The sequence below is a fragment of the Schistocerca americana genome, chromosome 1, assembly GCF_021461395.2.
Source record: "Schistocerca americana isolate TAMUIC-IGC-003095 chromosome 1, iqSchAmer2.1, whole genome shotgun sequence".
Classification (NCBI taxonomy): domain Eukaryota; kingdom Metazoa; phylum Arthropoda; class Insecta; order Orthoptera; family Acrididae; genus Schistocerca; species Schistocerca americana.
In genome coordinates this window covers 586151692-586173045 of record NC_060119.1, presented here as the reverse complement: position 1 = coordinate 586173045, position 21354 = coordinate 586151692, and the positions used below count along the sequence as shown (strand labels likewise).

General features: G+C 42.5%; 1 protein-coding gene across 2 annotated transcripts in view; it reads left to right on the top strand.

The window, feature by feature from the left end:
* LOC124549826 (odorant receptor coreceptor-like) overlaps nt 1-21354 on the top strand; it is a 136419-nt gene that overhangs the window by 96865 nt on the left and 18200 nt on the right. Inside the window, exon 2 of one of the 2 annotated variants that reach the window (XM_047125270.1) lies at nt 10816-10971. The exons of the other annotated variant lie outside the window; for it this stretch is intronic. Coding sequence (XP_046981226.1) covers nt 10816-10971 — 156 coding nt within the window. The remainder of the gene's footprint in view (nt 1-10815; nt 10972-21354) is intronic. 2 annotated transcript variants of the gene reach the window in all.

Sequence of the window (21354 nt, the reverse complement as noted above, 5' to 3'; positions counted from 1 at the left end):
TTGGAAACGCAAACCAGTGGAAGAGTCTGTCAACATACTGTAGCTTTGCAACTGAAGTTTGAGAACTTGCAAGTTGAGAATAATCCAACATTTGAGTTAGCCCAGTGATGCGTGAAAAATAGTTGCCACAAGCTCCATGAACGTAGCATACATCTGTGGAAAATTGGCACATGTACTCGATTTGGTGAGCCTGCCAAGGAGAACATGAATCACTGATTTTGTGGGAACCTGACACAATTGGTTTGTGGTCAGTGAATATTGTGACAGGTCTGCCCTCAGTGAAGGGGTGAAAATGCTCGACACCTTTGTACATCACGAGGAGCCCCCTGTCATATGCACTCCAGTGAATTTGGCGAGCTTGTAACTTTTGAGAGAATAACTTAGTGGTTTTCAATGCCTGTTCATTTCTGGCGGAGTGCCACACATATAACAAGCTGGCTTGCATCAACTACTAAGGCTAAGCAATCTCATGCTGCAGGGTGTTCGAGATCCACCGCATCGCGCCGGCTGTTTTGCAGCTTAGTGAAGGCCGACCTCATCAGGCGACCATGGGGAGCAGGCTTTTACCATTTTTGCTAAGTCCAGTCAGTGTGGTGTCTGAATGGTGGCCTTTCTCGGCAGATGACGTCGATAAAAGTTTGTAATTCCAAGGAGTCGCCTGAGTCCCTGATAATTTTGAGGTCTAGGGAGGGTACACAAAAGTTCCAATCTTTCTGACAGTGAAAAAATGCCCTGAGCTGACGCTTTATAACGTAGGAAGGTCACCATTGGTTCTCTGAAAATGCACTTGTTCTCGTTAAGTGCTTTTCCTGATCACTGAGTCTGTTTCACACTTCTTCCACATGCTTCTCGTTGTCCTCAGCATTTTCAGAGAATACCAAAATATCACACAGCTTGGCAAAACAATAAGGTAATCCACTCCCTACACTGTCAAGAAATTTCAGCCAAGTTTGTGCAATGTTTTTCTGCCCAGTGTCGTTACCAAAAATTCAAACAGGCAGAATAGGGTTGTCATTGCTATTATAACTACATCTGGTTTGGCCTAGGGAATCTGGTTGTAAGGCTTACAGTAGTTCAATACACTGAATATGGTCACCCCGGCCAGTGAATGAGTAAAGTCTTGTGTGTATCTGGTCGTCACAGTTCGGGCGTTCGGTGCCTGATAGTCACCACACAGGCACCATGAACCATTCTTTTTTATGGATGAGGCGTAGTGGGGAGGACCATACGCTGTTGGATGGTCGCCCAACCATCCAACAGCTTATGGTCCTCCCCACTGCGCCTCATCCATAAAAAGAATGCTTCATAATAGTAATAATTAGTATTAAATGTTGATGAGTAACCCCAAAAATGATTCCTGATGATGCTATTAAACGAAAGCAAACGAAGTAAAGTAGATTTTTCATTTTCATATCAGCTAGATAAAAACGTCTGCAAAAAAAAGGTTTATTAGGCGCTTCAGCAGTTCTCTGGCATGCTCCTTCCAACTGAATTTGTTGTCAAGCTGAAATTCAAAGAATGTAAAACTATCGACGACTTCTGTCACCTTCTCATCATATTTTAGACACATTCTAGGGAAAATCTCTTACATTTTTGCATATAGCGTATTTGTTTCAAAGTTCATTGACAAAGAATTCGCTAGGAACCACTTATGAATCTTCTTCTGTCACGCTTTAGGCCCAGCTCGGACTGTTACAAATATATTTAGTCCTTCCACCTTTTATACTCGTCTTCCAACGCATTTTTTATCTTGCAGAATATATTGCCAAAAATGTAGAGAAAATCTTTGCTCGGATGGGTTGTGCAGTATTGCCTATTTTCTCTGATCTTTTAATTTGTATACAATAGTTTCAATTCATTCCTGATATCTACATTTCTCTTATAATCTAATTGTTGTATGCGGCTGTGTCCCTGAGGAACTTTGTTTCGTTGACCTGTAATATTATTTTATCTTTCTTTCTCATACCCAAGATTCACTCTTATAGAGCAATATTGGAATTTACATAACTGTACGAAATTTGAAAAAAAAGTCTCTGTTCTTACTTTATTTTGGAGAAAATTGCTAACAGTGCCTTTTAGGTGATTGAGATTCATAGTTTTGTCTTTTTGATGCAAGTCTGCTCTGTATGTTAGCATGGTATCTAAAAATTTAAATCAATCTACATGCTCTTGTTTTCTATTATTCTTTTTGTCCTCAGTGGGTTATTCCCACAGAAAGCCAAGGGCTTTGTTTTTTATATTGTGATTGTCGAGTTATGTATCTGGCATATGTTTGTATTTCAGAGGCAGCTCTCTGTAGTTCATCTTCACCATTCAAGATTAAAACTGAAGTGTCTACAAAGAGCATCATCATTATATAATTTTGTTGTCAACATCACATGTGTAGTTCTGTAGTTTTATTTTCCATCACCATACACTTTTGTCACTGTAGGCCTATATACTGAAGAAGGGCCACATGGATCCTTGTCAAACTCCTCAATTTAATATCTCCTGTCCTTTTCTCACTATCCCTAATTATTTCAGTTCTTATATTATTACAGATCTCCTGAATTGTCTGTATAAGATGTATTTGTATGCCTCTTCTTCATAATATGTTCCACAATAATTATCTGTTTATTTTATTAGAGTAATTTTGTATAAGAAATGGATGTGTGGTTCTTCATTGTATTTCTTTGTTTCTCTATAATTTTTTGCTGTGTAAATGAATGCCTATACAACTTCTTCCATTTTTGAACCCATTTTGTTCTCTCATAGAATGGACTCCATTGTAGAGATCAGTCATTCGATTATTATTCTATCATATATCTGATACAAACAAACAAACAAACTCCGTCCAAACAAGCCTTGAAGGCCCAATTGTACCGACTGGCCACCATCTCATCCTCAGTCCTTAGGCGTCAACACATACGAATATGGAGGGGCATGTGACAAATCTGGGAAAAGTGCTGGGAATTCAACGGTCGGCTTTCGGCGACGTTCGTGGACTTCTCAAAGGCTCATGACAGTATCCGCAGATTAAGTATGTACAACATCCTGAGAGAGCTCGGTGTACCAGTGAAGTTAATAAATATGGTCAAGGTGTGCACAACAGAGACAATAGCCAAAGTTAAATACCAAGGGGAGCTGTCCGAGGAATTCCATATCAGAACGGGTATGAGATGAGGTGATGTTATTTCACCACTGTTATTTAATATGGTCCTAGAGAAAGCAGTCCGAGAAATGAAAAGAGAAAACAAAGGAGTGACGCTAAATGGTAGGACATCTTATTGGGTTATGCAGACGACATCACATTTCTAGCAGAATCAGAGGAAGAGATGGCAGAAACTGTAGAGGACCTAGCGCAAAATACAAGTAAGATCGGGTTACAGTTTAATGTGGAAAAGGCCGAGATAATGGAGGTATCAAGAGAATCCCCTAATGATATCCCATTACAGGTAGGGATATGGCAATTTGCTGAAGTGGAAAATTTTAAATACCTTAGTACATCGTTCAAAAGGCAAAAAAAAATGTAACACAGGACATAAACCAATGTATTATGAACGGATCTAAAACTTATATCAGTCTGAAACAGATAATGTCGTCCAATAATCCGTCAATTAAGACCAAACTTAAAGCGTACAATGCCTTGGTATAATCCGTTCATCATAAGCATAAACCTAATGTAAACATTGCACTATGTATTCTTCCGCCTTTGCTGGAACCTCATTGGATTTCCGTTTCACGTGGGACTGCAGCCGAGCTGTCTTGAGTACTGCCAAGTACGGTAATAAGAGTACGTTTTGTTACGCACACATTGACTTAGCGAGAATATGGGGCTACAGCTTTACCGTCGCATTTAGCTTGGACAGCACTAGCCGGTCAGCTGGTACAGCTAGCCTGCAGTGACGTGGCCAACTGCAGTTCACACGTAAAAAGAGACTATCAGAGGAGCAATACAGCTTCGAATGTCATTTAATTTTTAATCAGAATGAAATAATACACTGTAAATCTCCCACAACACGCTCCTTTGAAGACTAGGTGAAAACTACAACACGTAACCGTTTTTAGCTAACGTACTATTGTAATTAAAAACAAGAATGATGAAGCTTCCTGACTTAACCACAGGCTAATTTTTCTGCATAAGCTGTGTGTAACGTAGGAGACTATTGAAGGATTTAACCAATAATTAAATATTGAAGCCACTGAAGGTATTACTTACAGTCAGTCGTCTGGTAATCTCTTAACTCCTTCCTTATCCGAATCCGAGAAATACATTTCAGTTCTGGAAGTGTCACCTGCTACCTTGATAGCGAGCCTATCAACAACAGAATCCAGTAAGCCAACCAGGCGCAGCATTTTCTTTTCTTTTATGACAACTCGTTCTATATCCCGCCAGTGTTCGGCAGTGACGTTTGAAAAAGCTGCGTGCGTTAGTTCCAGTACGTCTGGTAGCTTAAGTCTTGTTACATCTCGGGCCAAATCGCGCAGCTTGGCTCCAAATCAGTTCTGTCGAGTTCATATTGTAATGGCATAGTACCGAATGTAAAAATGCATTTGTATGATGTGCTCGATGCTGCGAAAATGATTGTTTTTCATTTTTCTGCGATACTTGTATACCTTTGTGGTATAAAACGGTGGACATAGTTCAGATAAAGAGGATTTGATTTTTCATTTTTGCTTTAAAATTAAATTGTTATGTTTTCTTAATTTAAACAACTTTTATGAACAGTCTTGCATAAAACATCGATGATTAAGAATTTGTATTTGAAATGAAAACAGAAATATCGTATCCAATATGTAATTATAAACAAGGAGACGTGCATTATTCATAAAAATGGTGATGAGTTTTATAATTACGAGATGTAGGTATTTCAAATTGAATGAGAAAAAAAAATGATACTGCAGAGAGTTGATCCTACACACGAGTAACTGCAGCTGCGTCACATTTTAGTACGCTCCCGACTGCGCAACCCGTTGATTTTGGTGGGGTAAAAAACTGCATTATATACAACGCTGGGAAAACTTCAAAGCCGATTATCTCCGTAAATTTATGAAAAACATTAAGAACAGCTTATTTCTCGGCACTTTTCAACCGTGTTCCACGCGCGTGTTTCACTACGGAACAGAAAGCATCCTCAGCCATTTTCATATTGCGCAGTAAATAAACAGCGCGACAATCAGAGCACAACGCTGCAGAGGCTATGACTGTATACGATATTTGAAATAAAAACTACGTAGCTAAAGCATGATTAAGAAAAACGTTGTTGGCTGTTAATACATTTGAAGATCTTAAAGTTTCATTTAACGTAACTTAGTAATATGATACCTAATACATAAGTAGTACCTACTTCTAAGAGTGTAACAACATCAGTGTACGTGTGCTACATCTTCTGACCATTCATCGCGTTTGTGTTTGTTTACATCAGGTTTATTCTTGTGATGAACGGACTATAGTGCCAGTATTGTTGTATGGGGCAGAAACCCTAAGCACAACAAAGAAGGATGAATAAAACTTGTTGGTTTTCGAAAGAAAAATAATGATGAGTATCTTTGGGTCTGTCCAGGAAGGGAGCTCATGGAGACATAGAAAAAACCAAGAACTGTATGAGCTGATGAGGCAACCGAACATCGTTCAAAAACTGAAGGCGCTTAGAATAAGCTTGGCAGGCCACATTGCTAGGAGACCAGATACTTCTCGGGCAAAAACCGTACTTATGGGTTACCTGATGGTACCTGTCCGGTCCGAAGACCCAGGAAGCGATGGGAGGATGAGCTACAGAAAGACCCTTGCCAGCTAGGAGTCTGTGACAACTGGATCCGAAGTGCACAAGATCGCCATCTATGGAGGAGCATTGTGAGGTCGGTGCATGATCTACAGGGTCCTCTATCTCCGATTTGATTGATTGATGTGGTCAGCACACTGCTATCCTGACTGGTGTCACTTTTTATGACTGTGCTGCTACTTCTCAAGTACCTCTTCAACTGGCCTCACAAGGTCTTAGTGCGCCCCTCTTGCCAACAGCACTCGGCAGACCTGGACCCATGTGAGTGCTAGCCAAGCCCGACAGCGCTTAACTTCGGTGATCTGATGGGGACCTGTGTTAGCACTGCAGCTAAGTAGTTTGTATAATATCTGATAACCGAATTCAATAACACTAAACCTCTACAGTTTTTGGGATTTGATCTGTCGACTTTCTTGAATATTGGTTTCATAACAATGTCTTTCATTCCTTTGGCATTTCCTCCCTTATACAGCAAAGATCCAGAAATCGAAGAAACCATGTCTTAAATCCTCCTGAAGAGAATTTTACCAGTTTGCTATTTGCACCATCACTTCCTACCCCCTTTCGGTTCTTTGCATATGAATGAGTGCTTCAATTCTTTATATTCATTATGTTCTAGATTTGATTCCAAGGCTTCGTCTTATTGTATAATCATTTCACCAGTCCACATGTTTTATGGTAATGTGGCCAGTCTTTCTTTATTACATTAATATCTGCCACACCCGTAGCCATATTTTTTAAATGTCTTACTATTTTATACACGTGTCTGTCTCTCGCAGAAATCATTTCCAGTCTTGGCTGCGAAGCTATCCACCCACCTTGATGTAGCTTCCTGCTTAGGTTTCCCACCTGTGTCGTTTGCTTATGGTATGTTTTCTCATTTTCCTTAGTTTTCTCTGATACATCTTATATAGTTTCCCCTTTATTTAAACTGCATCCTGCATTTCTTTTACCCGAAAGATGGGTCCTTTCCTCCTTTTTGTTTGTTTTGTTTCGCCTAATGCATCAGTGGCTGCAATTCCTGGTATGTACTTAATTTTTTCCCATCCATGTTAAATACTGTTTCCTCTGGGAGACTAGCCATTTCAGTGTAGAGTCTTGATAGATACCAGTTCTTGTAAGGTTGTTTTTATATCTCTCTCCCAATTGTCTGAAGAGTTTTTGTATGTTTTATACCTTGTCTGCTTTGAGACAACTTTTGCTTCAAAGTGGAAGTGGCCTATATTTATACCATACCGTACTATATATACACGCATATTCTGAAACAGAATAGCTGTTTTATATTTGCTGGGAAATAGTAAATTATAGTTCTAGATCCTCTGACAGACCATGTGTCCTTGAGAATATCTTTGTTTTTGTAAGATGAGCTCAGTACTTGTGATTAGAATGTGATGCTCTTACTGCACTTAAGAAAACGCCGTATGTAGAAGGATATCAACACCTTTTACGGAATTGTGTTCTGCATACAGTATAGGAACAGTTCGGAGATGATGGTTGTTGGTGTGAGTTTCACAATGCACCATGTTATAAAGCAGAATCCACGAGGCAATGGTTTGTGCACAATAAATTCCTTCAAATGGACTGACTCCCGAGAGTCCTAACCTGAACACAGTGGAAGACCTTTTTACATGAGTGAGAACTCCAACTTCGCTCCAGATGCGAGCGTCCAACATTACTACGTTCTGTGGTTTGGGCATGAATAAGGATGGGCTGCCATTCCTCCACAAACATTCAGACACCTCATCGAATGTTTCCCCAGCAGAGATCAATCCGTCATAAATGCGAAGAATTAACACGCCCTACAATAATGTCCACTAATGAGTGACCGAATAATTTTGATCAGATAGTGTATTTGCGGGTTACTGGCGAAATCTGGATAATTCAATGAAACCAAAAAGTTCGCTTCAGCTTACAAAATATTTGAACATACAGAAATCAAAGTGTCAACAGAAGCTGACAGAAAGATCTCCCCTCTCCTTTCCCCTTCTGTCTTTGAAATTCAGTCTTTTTCCTGCAGTTGGAATCGCAAAGTACTCAAGCAACGAGCGAGAGCGAATTTTTCTTGTTTATTTTGTTTTAGACCGACTGCAGTTGCCGAGATACCTCCCAATTAATCGAGCAGTGTAATTCGAACAACCTACTCCAAAGTTCTACATTCATCTTTTTCCAAATACTATCCATCAAAAAATACTAGGGAAGAAGTAGTACACCTGGAAAGACGACGTCGATTTTGATGTGATGATGGCATATGCCACCAGGGGACAGTAGATGCACTGATAATGTTTTCAACGTCGTTCACCAACAGTTAGCGTAGAGGCATAGCTATCAGAGCTCCTCTGTATCTGTCCTTTAATAGGGAATGCTCACAGCCAAAAGGCTAGTATCATGGAAACATATGAAGTAAGCAAGCAACCATGCCACAGATACGCACTCGTGCTTCCTACAGCCCAGTGAGCGAGTTTGAAAGGTATGATGTGGCCTTCTGAGTGATGGGATGGTCCTTTGGGAGAAATGCCACACGAGTTGGACTCGCTGCATGAGTTGACCAGTGATACTGGTATCAGTAATCTCGTGAACGTTCTCACACCGACTGATGAGGTCCTTGGCTCCACACAGCACAGATGCCTGTCAGGATCGTTGTATTGTAAGGGCAGCAGTGGTAGATCGTACAGCTACCACAGCGCAGAGGAGAGGGCTTGTGAGCCCAGACGTGTCAGCACCCTCTGTTGAGAACCGGTTATTAGCAGTGGAACAACAGGAACGCACACTTGTAGCCTGGCTTCCACTCATGCCACAGCGTCGACGTGCATAGCTCGACTGACGCCGTCAGCGGATCACTTGGGAGATAGAATGTCGTGCCGTGGTCTCCAGCGCCGAAAGTAGATTCTGATTGCATGCAAGTGGTAGTCGCTTGCGCAGACGACGTAGACCTGGTGATTAGTGTTCCCCACCCCAGGGCTTACGGTTTGTGGTGTATCATCTACGAGGTGCATTCAAGTTCTAAGGCCTCCGATTTTTTTTCTAATTAACTACTCACCCGAAATCGAAGAAACTGGCGTTACTTCTCGACGTAATCGCCCTGCAGACGTACACATTTTTCACAACGCTGACGCCATGATTCCATGGCAGCGGCGAAGGCTTCTTTAGGAGTCTGTTTTGACCACTGGAAAATCGCTGAGCAATAGCAGCACGGCTGGTGAATGTGCGGCCACGGAGAGTGTCTTTCATTGTTGGAAAAAGCCAAAAGCCGCTAGGAGCCAGGTCAGGTGAGTAGGGAGCATGAGGAATCACTTCAAAGTTGTTATCACGAAGAAACTGTTGCATAACGTTAGCTCGATGTGCGGGTGTGTTGTCTTGGTGAAACAGCACACGCGCAGCCCTTCCCGGACGTTTTGTTGCAGTGCAGGAAGGAATTTGTTCTTCAAAACATTTTCGTAGGATACACCTGTTACCGTAGTGCCCTTTGGAACACAATGGATAAGGATTACGCCCTCGCTGTCCCAGAACATGGACACCATCATTTTTTCAGCACTGGCGGTTACCCGAAATTTTTTTGGTGGCGGTGAATCTGTGTGCTTCCATTGAGCTGACTGGCTCTTTGTTTCTGGATTGAAAAATGGCATCCACATCTCATCGATTGTCACAACCAACGAAAAGAAAGTCCTATTCATGCTGTCGTTGCACGTCAACATTGCTTGGCGACATGCCACAGGGGCAGCCGTGTGGTCGTCCGTCAGCATTCGTGGCACCCACCTGGATGACACTTTTCGCATTTTCAGGTTGTCATGCAGGATTGTGTGCACAGAACCCACAGAAATGCCAACTCTGGAGGCGATATGTTCAACAGTCATTCAGAGATCCCCCAAAACAATTCTCTCCACTTTCTCGATCATGTCGTCAGACCGGCTTGTGCGAGCCCGAGGTTGTTTCGGTTTGTTGTCACACGATGTTCTGCCTTCATTAAACTGTCGCACCCACGAACGCTCTTTCGACACATCCATAACTCAATCACTGCATGTCTCCTTCAACTGTCGATGAATTTCAATTAGTTTCACACCACGCAAATTCAGAAAACGAATGATTGCACGCTGTTCAAGTAAGGAAAACGTCGCCATTTTAAGTATTTAAAACAGTTCTCATTCTTGCCGCTGGCGGTAAAATTCCATCTGCCGTACGGTGCTACCATCTCTGGGACGTATTGACAATGAACGCGGCCTCAATTTAAATCAATGCGCATGTTTCTATCTCTTTCCAGTCCGGAGAAAAAAAATCGGAGGCCTTAGAACTTGAATGCACCTCGTATAACTCCTGTTCACATCTACAACTCCTGTTCAGCTTTTGCGTTTCTGCAGGGGACGCTAACCAGTGTTCAATCCGTGCAGAATGTTGTTAAACCAATTTTTTTGCCATTGTTGTGATAGGAAGGTGATGTGTTGTGCCAACAGAATAATGCCCGTCCATACACTGCCCGTGAAACTCAACGTGCTCTGCAAGACGTACAGCAACGTCCCTGGCTAGCACTACATCTACATCTAAATCTATCTCTGTACTTATCTCCAAATGAGCACGTGTGGGATATGATGGAACGAGAAGCGACTCACGCAACTCGTGAACTAACAACTCTTACAGAAGTACGTGCACAGGTAGAGCAGGTGTGGCATAACGTATCCCAGGATGGTATTCGCCATCTATACGATCGACTGGATGCCAGAATCAACGTCAGAATTGCCGTCCATGGACGGTACACCATGTACTAATATGGATATTTTTGCATTGGTCGATACCTAGGACCTCAGAACCGCTGGTACTATAGACTTGTAAATGTAGTCATTCTACGTACTCTATATGCACTGCCACAACAATTTTGAGTGAACTGAAAACGTCCAAAAAGTATACAAATATTTTTCTGTCTGTGTTATTAATGGACATTGCTTTCTAAATGAGTGGTGGTATACAGAGGCAAGTATTTTACACTTGGAGCAGGGTCACTGTATTGTGCAAACGCTCTTCAAACTTATGTTATACAATGTACAACACGAATGCTTTGTTTCAGAGCGAGAGACTGCGTCAATCTGCCTACAGCTGCAGCTGGGTTGGCGCTGAAGCTCCTTTCAAACAAGCGCTCGTCATATTCGTGATGAGAACATTGCAACCTCTGGAGTTCTCAGTGGGCAAGTTAATTAAGCTGTCCAGCGAGACGTTTTTAAAGGTTAAATTGGAATCATTGTGCTATATCTGTTAGAAAGAAACTTTATTTTAATACAATAAGCATATTTAATACAATAAATAGGATGATTCAATACACAGAACTTATAAACGAGATTTCCTGGGATTCAGTGAGGAAAGAAATACGCTGATGTTACAAAACATTATAAACACCTGATTAACAGCGTGTTGGCCCACATGTTAAATGCAATACAGCAGCGATTCTGTGCAGCATTCTTGGATTCGGCAGGTTGTTGTTGTTGTGGTCTTCAGTCCTGAGACTGGTTTGATGCAGCTCTGCAGGCTACTCTATCCTGTGCAAGCTTCTTCATCTCCCAGTACCTACTGCAACCTACATCCTTCTGAATCTGCTTCGTGTATTCATCTCTTGGTCTCCCTCTACGATTTTTACCCTCCACGCTGCCCTCCAATACTAAATTGGTGATCCCTTGATGCCTCAGAATATGTCCTACCAACCGATCCCTTCTTCTGGTCAAGTTGTGACACAAACTTCTCTTCTCCCCAACCCTATTCAATACTTCCTCATTAGTTATGTGATCTACCCATCTAATCTTCAGCATTCTTCTGTAGCACCACATTTCGAAAGATTCTATTCTCTTCTTGTCCAAACTATTTATCGTCCATGTTTCACTTCCATACATGGCTACACTCCATACGAATACTTTCAGAAATGACTTCCTGACACTTAAATCAATACTGGATGTTAACAAATTTCTCTTCTTCAGAAACGCTTTCCTTGCCATTGCCAGCCTACATTTTATATCCTCTCTACTTTGACCATCATCAGTTATTTTGCTCCCCAAATAGCAAAACTCCTTTACTACTTTAAGTGTCTCATTTCCTAATCTAATACCCTCAACATCACCCGACTTAATTCGACTACATTCCATTATCCTTGTTTTCCTTTTGTTGATGTTCATCTTATATCCTCCTTTCAAGACACTGTTCATTCCATTCAACTGCTCTTCCAAGTCCTTTGCTGCCTCTGACAGAATTACAATGTCATCGGCGAACCTCAAAGTTTTTATTTCTTTTCCATGAATTTTAATACCTACTCCGAATTTTTCTTTTATTTCCTTTACTGCTTGCTCAATATACAGATTGAACAACATTGGGGAGAGGCTACAACCCTGTCTTACTCCCTTCCCAACCACTGCTTCCCTTTCATGTCCCTCTATTCTTATAACTGCCATCTGGTTTCTGTACAAATTGTAAATAGCCTTTCGCTCCCTGTATTTTACCCCTGCCACCTTTAGAATTTGAAAGAGAGTATTCCAGTCAACACTGTCAAAAGCTTTCTCTAAGTCTACAAATGCTAGAAACGTAGGTTTGCCTTTCCTTAATCTTTCTTCTAAGATAAGTCGTAAAGCCACTATTGCCTCACGTGTTCCAATGTTTCTACGGAATCCAAACTGATCTTCCCCGATGTTGGCTTCTACTACTTTTTCCATTCGTCTGTAAAGAATTCGTGTTAGTATTTTGCAGCTGTGACTTATTAAACTGATAGTTCGGTAATTTTCACATCTGTCAACACCTGCTTTCTTTGGGATTGGAATTATTATATTCTTCTTGAAGTCTGAGGGTATTTCGCCTGTTTCAAAGATCTTGCTCACCAGATGGTAGAGTTTTGTCAGGACTGGCTCTCCCAAGGCCGTCAGTAGTTCCAATGGAATGTTGTCTACTCCGGGGGCCTTGTTTCGACTCAGTTCTTTCAGTGCTCTGTCAAACTCTTCACGCAGTATCATATCTCCCATTTCATCTTCATCTACATCCTCTTCCATTTCCATAATATTGTCCTCAAGTACATCGCCCTTGTATAGACCCTCTATATACTCCTTCCACCTTTCTGCTTTCCCTTCTTTGCTTAGAACTGGGTTTCCATCTGAGCTCTTGATATTCATACAAGTGGTTCTCTTTTCTCAAAAGGTTTCTTTAATTTTCCTGTAGGCAGTATCTATCTTACCCCTAGTGAGATAAGCCTCTACACCCTTACATTTATCCTCTAACCATCACTGCTTAGCCATTTTGCACTTCCTGTCGATCTCATTTTTGAGAAGTTTGTATTCCTTTTTGCCTGCTTCGTTTACTGCATTTTTATATTTTCTCCTTTCATCAATTAAATTCAATATTTGTTCTGTTACCCAAGGATTTCTACTAGCCCTCGTCTATTTATCTACTTGATCCTCTGCTGCCTTCACTATTTCATCCCTCAAAGCTACCCACTCTTCTTCTACTGTATATCTTTCCCCCATTCCTGCCATTTGTTCCCTTACTCTCTCCCTGAAACTCTGTACAACCTCTGGTTTAGTCACTTTATACAAGTCCCATCTCCTTAAATTCCCAACTTTTTGCAATTTCTTCAGTTTTAATCTACAGGTCATAACCAATAGATTGTGGTCGGAGTCCACATCTGCACCTGGAAATGTCTTACAATTTAAAACCTGGTTCCTAAATCTCTGTCTTACCATTATATAATCTATCTGATACCTTTTAGTATCTCCAGGGTTCTTCCATGTATACAACCTTCTTTCATGAGTCTTGAACCAAGTGTTAGCTATGATTAAGTTATGCTCTGCACAAAAGTCTACCAGGCGGCTTCCTCTTTCATTTCTTACCCCCAATACATATTCACCTACTATGTTTCCTTCTCTCTCTTTTCCTACTACCGAATTCCAGTCACCCATGACTATTAAATTTTCGTCTCTCTTCACTATCTGAATAATTTCTTTTATTTCATCATACATTTCTTCAATTTCTTGGTCATCTGCAGAGCTAGTTGGCGTATAAACTTGTACTACTGTAGTAGGCGTGGGCTTCGTGTCTATCTTGGCCACAATAATACGTTCACTACGCTGTTTGTAGTAGCTTACCCGCACTCCTATTTTTTTATTCATTATTAAACCTACTCCTGCATTACCCCTATTTGACTTTGTATGTATAACACTGTATTCGCCTGACCAAAAGTCTCGTTCCTCCTACCACCAAACTTTACTAATTCCCACTATATCTAACTTTAACCTATCCTTTTCCCTTTTTAAATTTTCTAACCTACCTGCCCGATTAAGGGATCTGACATTCCACGCTCCGATCCGTAGAACGCCAGTTTTCTTTCTCCTGATAACGACGTCCCCTTGAGTAGTCCCCACCCGGAGATCCGAATGGGGGACTATTTTACCTCCGGAATATTTTACCCAAGAGGACGCCATCATCATTTAATCATACAGTAAAGCTGCATGCCCTCGGGAAAAATTACGGCTGTAGTTTCCCCTTGCTTTCAACCGTTCGCAGTACCAGCACAGCAAGGCTGTTTTGTTTAGTGTTACAAGGCCAGATCAGTCAATCATCCAGACTGTTGCCCCTGCAACTACTGAAAAGGCTGCTGCCCCTCTTCAGGAACCACGCGTTTGTCTGGCCTCTCAACAGATACCCCTCCGTTGTGGTTGCACCTACGGTACGGCTATCTGTATCGCTGAGGGACGCAAGCCTCCCCACCAACGGCAAGGTCCATGGTTCAGGGGGGGGGGGGGGGGGGGGGCAGGTGTTTGGTAGTTTTCCGAAGATATCAAATCAGGCAATTTTCTCCCAATAGCTGCCTTGAGGTGTTCTGTGGGTGTCAGATCGGTAAATTTGGTGGCCAAGACATGAATTTGGGTTTACTGTCACACTCCTCAAGCCACTGTGGCACGGTTCTGGCTATTTGACATGCACAGCTATCTAGCTGGAAAATGCCAACACTGTAGGGCGAGGCCGGTACTTTGATAAAAACGCTTTCTGCAATTGTTCACATTTCACTATAGTTTCTGATGCCCACAGAGCGCCTTCGCCTTGTACATGTGAAGCAACACGTTATATTCTTTGTGTATCCGTCCAGAATCTGGGCAGTATGCCTCTGAAACTCTTCATGAAAACAATATGGTTTGACCTCCTATTTTATCTGGGATGTACGTCTAAAATCGACGGTGCTTGAGCAAACACGCCGCGCGGGATTAGCCGAGCGGTCTTAGGCGCTGCGGTCATGGACTGTGCGGCTGGTCCAGGCGGAGGTTCGAGTCGTCCCTCGGGCATGGGTGTGTGTATTTGTCCTTAGGATAATTTAGGTTAAGTAGTGTGTAAGCTTAGGGACTGATGACCTTAGCAGTTAAGTCCCATAAGATTTCACACACATTTGAACATTTTTTGAACAGCAAACTCTCTTGCAACAAGATGTTCATCAGATCATTTGCCGACCGTGTATCACACGATGACTACCCCTCATTCGCGTAAGTGTAGGACGGTGTTTCCCTCTACAACACATCATACTGCGGAGGCTGTAAATGCGTACACGGATTGTACGTTGCCGCTGCTGCTGAGCTTCCGCCCGCATTACTGCGCACAGCTGACGACTCATGGTGTAATTTGGCTGCGTGTTCTTCCACGTCATGCTTCCACTAAGGAACATCACGTTTTAGCATCGTTTTAATTTGTTCTAATTCTGTTTTTACATCAATATTTTCTTTGTTGTGCTGACATAACACTTCAGCACTAGAATTTTGAATTACAGTGTGTAATTCAATCCTAAGCGCTTCGTTAACCTGTGAATCATTTTGTTGCAACCTGTTCAAAGTCGCTATTAATTCTGACACGTTGTGCTGTTAAGCACTCGGTAACCTGTTCGTCTTTGTCCGGTATCGAACTCTTCATTCCGCTGGTCACTTTGCAAGGCGATCTGTTGTACAGTATTTTGCAATTTAGATTGCGTTTCTTTTAGTTCTCTCACATCCGAGTTCAACTGCCTTACCGACTCGGGCATGTCTTTACACGCAAGTTGTAACTAAGGAAATTTATTAGTAACAGTTTCTATCTTCGAATTTATTTTACATATTTCAGTAGACAGCTCTTCGCCTAGCCGCCGAATATCTGCCCTTAACGTTTCCTCTAAGCGTTCGAAATTAACATTCATCGTTTGTTGAATGTACCTTTTATTGATTTGAAAATTGTTTAAAATTTCGTTCACTTTGTCCTGAATACGCGTACACATTTGTACGGTTTGCTCTCGCGCAAGGTGTACGAAATTTTCCGTCATTTGCACGCTTTGTTTTTTCGCAAGTTGTATGAAATTTTCATTCAATTGCACAGTTTGTTTTTCGCAAGTTGTTCGAAATTTTGATGTACCAGAGCTGCTAGTTCCTTATAATACAATTCGGCGATGGACCAGATATAGGAGTTGGCAGCTCAATCTTTGCTTCTAATTCTGCCGGCATATCGAATTTATTGCGGCAGAACTTGTAGCCTCTGGTTGAACGTCCGGAATTTGCCAGTCATCGATATTTAATTGCGAATCGTGTACATTCTCCTCGTCCTCAACTGTCGGATTCTTTCCTATTTTCCTCATATCCATGAGTTATACAGGCCAAAATCGTAAACGCTAAAAATACATTAGTTGTGTGCTTTAACATCGAACAGTAAAGACGTACAATTACAAACATGAAATTGTAACAATTATATACACAATAAAATTTATTATTTATTCCTTGGCAGTCCTTGCCTGAGGTCGCTAATTTAACGTCACCGCCCTTTAATTGGGATTAATTATTTTACTTGCAGTTAATAAGGAAGGCAATTTCGGGTTGTGAGTTATTTTTATATTAAAATGACAAGCAATGGGGGGCAACGTTAAAAGAAACTGGGCCCGCCCTCATTAAATAATGACTTAATTCTGAACTTCGACGTCAGTTAATGCAATTTCTTCTGAAAGTAGCAATGGCCCACAGTTCTGGCTTGGAGAGAAAATCTTTTTGTAAAATTTGTTACCGTACAGTGCAGCCACTCAGCGAGCTGCCGATTTCAGAAAAACTAAGCGAGGCGACCTTCTATGGAGGCGAGGTCGCCGCAGACGAAGACCCTCCATGGACAACAGTAACCAAAATCTCAGGGAAACTCATCAATGTCTTGATCAACAGCCATCCCACCTAGCGCTATTCGACTCACGAGTTCCTTTTTCTGTCATGTCGAAGGAGTTCCTTGTGGAGTGGGGGAGTGGCCATGTACGTTAAAAAAAAAATCAGTATTCCGTTTGAGTCCATAGACGTATCTCGGCACTGCACTGAACAGAGATTTCAATGTTGTGCAGGGGCAGTTAAATTTAGTGAAACTAAATTTCTAATTGTTGTTATTTATAGGTCCCTTAATTCTGACTTCAGAGCATTTCTGCTAAAACTAGACAGAGTTCTTAGTTCACTTTATAGGAAGTACCAAAAGTAATTTTGTATATGATTATGCAAGAAAAAGGATGTTTATAGATCTCCTATCCTCGTAAGATCTGATGCAGACTGTTTTTTCCAACCAGGGTGCACGGATCAGCAGCACAGCCACAGACAATATTTTTATTCATTCTTCATTACTAGATGGACATTCTGTTAGTAAGAGGGTGAATGGCCTTTAAGACTATGATGCACAAATTTCATTACTAAAAGGATTTTGCACTCAAACAAATGTCACATATAACTACAAACTATGCAGGAAAGCTACCTCAACGGCAACAGACAGTTTTTTAAACCTATGGTCAGTTGTGAAGGAAGTGTCTGGTAAGCAGCACAAGGTCGATGATATAAAGTCAGTTCTTAGTAACAATATTTCTCTTACTGATAAATGAGAACGCAGCATGTCATTCTCAATGGAGAGAAGTCTTCCGAAATAAGAGTGATTTCAGGTGTGCCGCAGGGGAGTGTCGTAGGACGGTTGCTATTCACAATATACATAAATGACCTTGTGAATAACATCGGAAGTTCACTGAGGCTTTTTGCGGATGATGCTGTAGTATATCGAGAGGTTGTAACAATGGAAAATTGTACTGAAATGCAGGAGGATCTGCAACGAATTGACGCATGGTGCAGGGAATGGCAAATGGATCTCAATGTAGAGAAGTGTAATGTGCTGCGAATACAAAGAAAGAAAGATCCTTTATCATTTAGCTACAATATAACAGGTCAGCAACTGGAAGCAGTTAATTCCATAAATTATCTGGGAGTAGGCATTAGGAGTGATTTAAAATGGAATGATCATATAAAGTTGATCGTCGGTAAGGCAGATGCCAGACTGAGATTCATTGGAAGAATCCTAAGGAAATGCAATCAGAAAACAAAAGAGGTAGGTTACAGTACACTTGTTCGCCCACTGCTTGAATGTTGCTCACCAATGTGGGATCCCTACCAATTAGAGTTGATAGAAGAGATAGAGAAGATCCAACGGAGAGCAGCGTGCTTCGTTACAGGATCATTTAGTAATCACGAAAGCGTTACGGAGATGATAGATAAACTCCAATGGAAGACTCTGCAGGAGTAGCTCGGTACGGGCATTTGTTGAAGTTTCGTGAACATACCTTCACCGAGGAGTCAAGCAGTATATTGCTCCCTCCTATGTATATCTCGCGAAGAGACCATGAGGATAAAATCAGAGAGATTAGAGCCCACGCAGAGGCATACCGACAGTCTTTCTTTCCACGAACAATACGAGACTGGAATAGAAGGGAGAACCGATAGAGGTACCCTTCGACACACACCGTCAGGTGGCTTGTGGAGTACGGATGTAGATGTACATGTAGATATATGTACAGTATTTAACAATCACTTTTTGAACATTACTGGTGAATTAAATAAAAACTTTGTTTCTACAGGGACCCACATCACTCTCTTTGAAAATGCCTTTCTGAGACTGTGTCTGAAATACTCCTCTGTGATACTGACATGGGGGAGAATGAGTCAATAATTAAATCACTGAAGACTAAGGACTCTCATGGATATGGTGGAGTGCCTAGCAGAATGTTAAAGTACTGTGCTGCACATGATAGCCCTGTACTTAGCTATATTTTTAATTTCTATTTTAAGAATGGTCAGTTTACTGAACGATTGAGGTACTCAGTTATAAAGCCGCTTTATAAAAAAGGAGAAAGGGATAACGCAGACGATTTTAGACCTATTTCTATGCCCTCAGTGTTTGCTGAAGTCACTGAAAAGGCTGTGTATGTAAGGATAATTGAACATTTTATATCACACGATTTGCTATCAACTGTACAGTTCGGCTTTAGAAGTCGTGTAACAACTGAAAATGCTATATTTTGCTTTCTCTGTGAGGTAATGGATGGATTAAACGAAGGGTTTCGAACGGCAGGCATATTTTTTTGATCTGACTAAGGCATTTGATTCTGTTTATCACAAAATATTGCTTCAGAAGTTGAACCATTACGGAGTATGGGGAGTGGCTCACAATTGGTTCACCTCATATTTCAACAACAGACAGCAAAAGGTCATTATGCACAGTGTTGAGAATAGCTGTGATGTAGGGTCTGAGTGTGATACGGTCAAATGGGGGTGCCCCAGGGATGAGTGTTAGGCCCACACCTGTTTCTCATGTACACTCCTGGAAATGGAAAAAAGAACACATTGACACCGGTGTGTCAGACCCACCATACTTGCTCCGGACACTGCGAGAGGGCTGTACAAGCAATGATCACACGCACGGCACAGCGGACACACCAGGAACCGTGGTGTTGGCCGTCGAATGGCGCTAGCTGCGCAGCATTTGTGCACCGCCGCCGTCAGTGTCAGCCAGTTTGCCGTGGCATACGGAGCTCCATCGCAGTCTTTAACACTGGTAGCATGCCGCGACAGCGTGAACGTGAACCGTATGTGCAGTTGACGGACTTTGAGCGAGGGCATGTAGTGGGCATGCGGGAGGCCGGGTGGACGTACCGCCGAATTGCTCAACACGTGGGGCGTGAGGTCTCCACAGTACATCGATGTTGTCGCCAGTGGTCGGCGGAAGGCGCACGTGCCCGTCGACCTGGGACCGGACCGCAGCGACGCACGGATGCACGCCAAGACCGTAGGATCCTACGCAGTGCCGTAGGGGACCGCACCGCCACTTCCCAGCAAATTAGGGACACTGTTGCTCCTGGGGTATCGGCGAGGACCATTCGCAACCGTCTCCATGAAGCTGGGCTACGGTCCCACACACCGTTAGGCCGTCTTCCGCTCACGCCCCAACATCGTGCAGCCCGCCTCCAGTGGTGTCGCGACAGGCGTGAATGGAGGGACGAATGGAGACGTGTCGTCTTCAGCGATGAGAGTCGCTTCTGCCTTGGTGCCAATGATGGTCGTATGCGTGTTTGGCGCCGTGCAGGTGAGCGCCACAATCAGGACTGCATACGACCGAGGCACACAGGGCCAACACCCGGCATCATGGTGTGAGGAGCGATCTCCTACACTGGCCGTACACCACTGGTGATCGTCGAGGGGACACTGAATAGTGCACGGTACATCCAAACCGTCATCGAACCCATCGTTCTACCATTCCTAGACCGGCAAGGGAACGTGCTGTTCCAACAGGACAATGCATGTCTGCATGTATCCCGTGCCACCCAACGTGCTCTGGAAGGTGTAAGTCAACTACCCTGGCCAGCAAGATCTCCGGATCTGCCCCCCATTGAGCATGTTTGGGACTAGATGAAGCGTCGTCTACATCTACATCTACATCTACATTGATACTCTGCAAGCCACCCAACGGTGTGTGGCGGAGGGCACTTTACGTGCCACTGTCATTACCTCCCTTTCCTGTTCCAGTCGCGTATGGTTCGCGGGAAGAACGACTGTCTGAAAGCCTCCGTGCGCGCTCTAATCTCTCTAATTTTACATTCGTGATCTCCTCGGGAGGTATAAGTACGGGGAAGCAATATATTCGATACCTCATCCAGAAACGCACCCTCTCGAAACCTGGCGAGCAAGCTACACCGCGATGCAGAGCGCCTCTCTTGCAGAGTCTGCCACTTGAGTTTATTAAACATCTCCGTAATGCTATCACGGTTACCAAATAACCCTGTGACGAAACGCGCCGCTCTTCTTTGGATCTTCTCTATCTCCTCCGTCAGACCGATCTGGTACGGATCCCACACTGATGAGCAATACTCAAGTATAGGTCGAACGAGTGTTTTGTAAGCCAACTCCTTTGTTGATGGACTACATTTTCTAAGCACTCTCCCAATGAATCTCAACCTGGTACCCGCCTTACCAACAATTAATTTTATATGATCATTCCATTTCAAATCGTTCCGCACGCATACTCCCAGATATTTTACAGAAGTAACTGCTACCAGTGTTTGTTCCGCTATCATATAATCATACAATAAAGGATCCTTCTTTCTATGTATTCGTAATACATTACATTTGTCTATGTTAAGGGTCAGTTACCACTCCCTGCACCAAGTGCCTATCCGCTGCAGATCTTCCTGCATTTCGCTACAATTTTCTAATGCTGCAACTTCTCTGTATACTACAGCATCATCCGCGAAAAGCCGTATGGAACTTCCGACACTATCTACTAAGTCATTTATATA